General features: G+C 58.5%; 1 protein-coding gene across 1 annotated transcript in view; it reads left to right on the plus strand.

The window, feature by feature from the left end:
- The window catches only part of LOC104466529 (keratin, type II cytoskeletal 80-like), a gene marked incomplete at its 5' end in the record, with an annotated part of 2545 nt that extends 1760 nt beyond the window's left edge, over window positions 1-785 (plus strand). Inside the window, 2 exons of the mRNA XM_010079974.1 lie at window positions 193-248; window positions 583-785. Coding sequence (XP_010078276.1) covers window positions 193-248; window positions 583-785 — 259 coding nt within the window. The remainder of the gene's footprint in view (window positions 1-192; window positions 249-582) is intronic.
- Window positions 786-1823: the final 1038 nt, after the last annotated feature.

A 1823-nucleotide genomic window follows, 5' to 3' on the forward strand; every position in this document is an offset into this window, starting at 1 on the left:
ACCCATCCGCAGCCAAACCCTGCTCCTCTCCATCCCCTCGGCACGGCAGGGATCCGTACGCGGCCAAACCCCGCTCCTCTCCATCCCCTCGGCACGGCAGGGATCCATGCACAGCCAAACCCCGTTCCTCTCCATCCCCTCGGCACGGCAGGGATCCGTACGCGTCCTCACACTCTGTCCTTGCGTTCACAGCATGGAGCAACCGATACCCACCGTCATCAGCGCCGTCCACTCCAGGGCAAAGCACCGTAAGTGGTCTCATTCGTACCATTTCATAGAATCACTGAATAGTTTGAGTTGGAAGGGCTCATGGAGGTCATCCAGCCCAACCCCCCTGCAGGGAGCAGGGACATCTCCCACTAGCCCAGGTTGCTCAAAGCCTCATCCAGCCTGGCCTTGAACCCCTCCATTCAAGAAGCCTCCATTCAAGCATGAGGGGAATAATTCACGTTACTGAACACATCCATGAGGTGTGAGATTATCTAATTGGGAAAGGGCAGAGCTAAAACATGCAGGAGCTCCGATGGGTGTTTAATCTCTGCCGTAAATGCAACACAAATTATCTGAGGGCAGGCCCCGTAGTCTCTGCCAGCACCCTGAGAACCTCCAAGCTGTTTGCCAGAGGAACACGCAGCACCGACGGCGAGACGAAGCCAAACGGAGCCAGCACCAAGGTGTTGCCCTCCAGAAGCCCCAGCGACGATGCAGCAACACCCGACAGAGATGCCTCCAGCAGCGGTGCCCGGCCGGAGCTCGACTCCCTGCCCGCCGAGGAATGCTCCTAGGAGAGCCGGAGCCCCACCGCGTGAACACGAGACCTGTCGGCATTTGGAGCCAAAGCACTTTGTCCGAGGGACAAAGGAGGAGAATCCACCCCTTTGGAGCCTCTTTTGTCTCTGCAATATCCCAGTTAACGTCTCTGTTCCCAGTTACACGCAGAACCCAACCCAGGATGTTAGAGCCTCTCCCATTCAGACACCCACACCATCATCTTCCTCTCTGGGTCCGTTTCCCCAGAGGATTTGCACTCACAGCCCTTGACACCCACTGCGATGGGTTCACCCCGGCTGGGAGACAACCCCACGCAGCCGCTCTCTCACTCCCCCATCCCGGGGCCGGGGTTGAGATTTAAAGGGGTGAAGGGAAAAAAGGAAACTTGGCGGGAGGGGAAGTGTCGTTACACGAGCTTTTAGCACAGCAGCCAGAAGCCGTCAGCCATTCTGCCAGTATTACAGAATCCTCTCTGCTCCGTCCCTGCTCTGTGCGTGGCTGCGAGGGGCTCGCCGACATCGACATCGAGCTTTCCAAACCGAGCTGGTGGGGAGAGGCGGGTAACAGCCCGAGCCAGGGGGATTTGGGACATGGGGTCTGTCTGGTGACAAACACGCTGGCTGTGCTGGGGGACCCTTGACACACCAGAATATTTCGCTGATTTTGCCCCTTCCCATGCCACCAAAGCTGAAACTCCGCCAACCCTTATTTCCATGAGCCGTCTCTAGCAGCGAGCAGCTCTGCCTGTGTCCCCTAACGCACTCCAGACCCTAGAAATGGGATTCTGGTTCCCATTTCATGTCACCGAGCAGGACTTCTCTTTGTATTTATTGAACTTGCACAGTGGCTTTTGCCTTCCCCACCGCCACCGGCCGTGTCACACCAAGCCACCAGAGCCAGCTCTAGATGCCACGTCCCGCTGTGAACCAGCATCGGGGGGATGCTCTGGCCTCACCACGGGCGTTACCGGGGCCCCCACGCACAAACCAGCACAGCCCGTGCCCCAGCGCATTGTCCTGGCTCCGGTCTCAGCCGCTGCCACGCAGCCCCAC

Source organism: Pterocles gutturalis, unplaced genomic scaffold (genome assembly GCF_000699245.1).
Source record: "Pterocles gutturalis isolate BGI_N339 unplaced genomic scaffold, ASM69924v1 scaffold11441, whole genome shotgun sequence".
In the NCBI taxonomy this organism is placed as follows: domain Eukaryota; kingdom Metazoa; phylum Chordata; class Aves; order Pterocliformes; family Pteroclidae; genus Pterocles; species Pterocles gutturalis.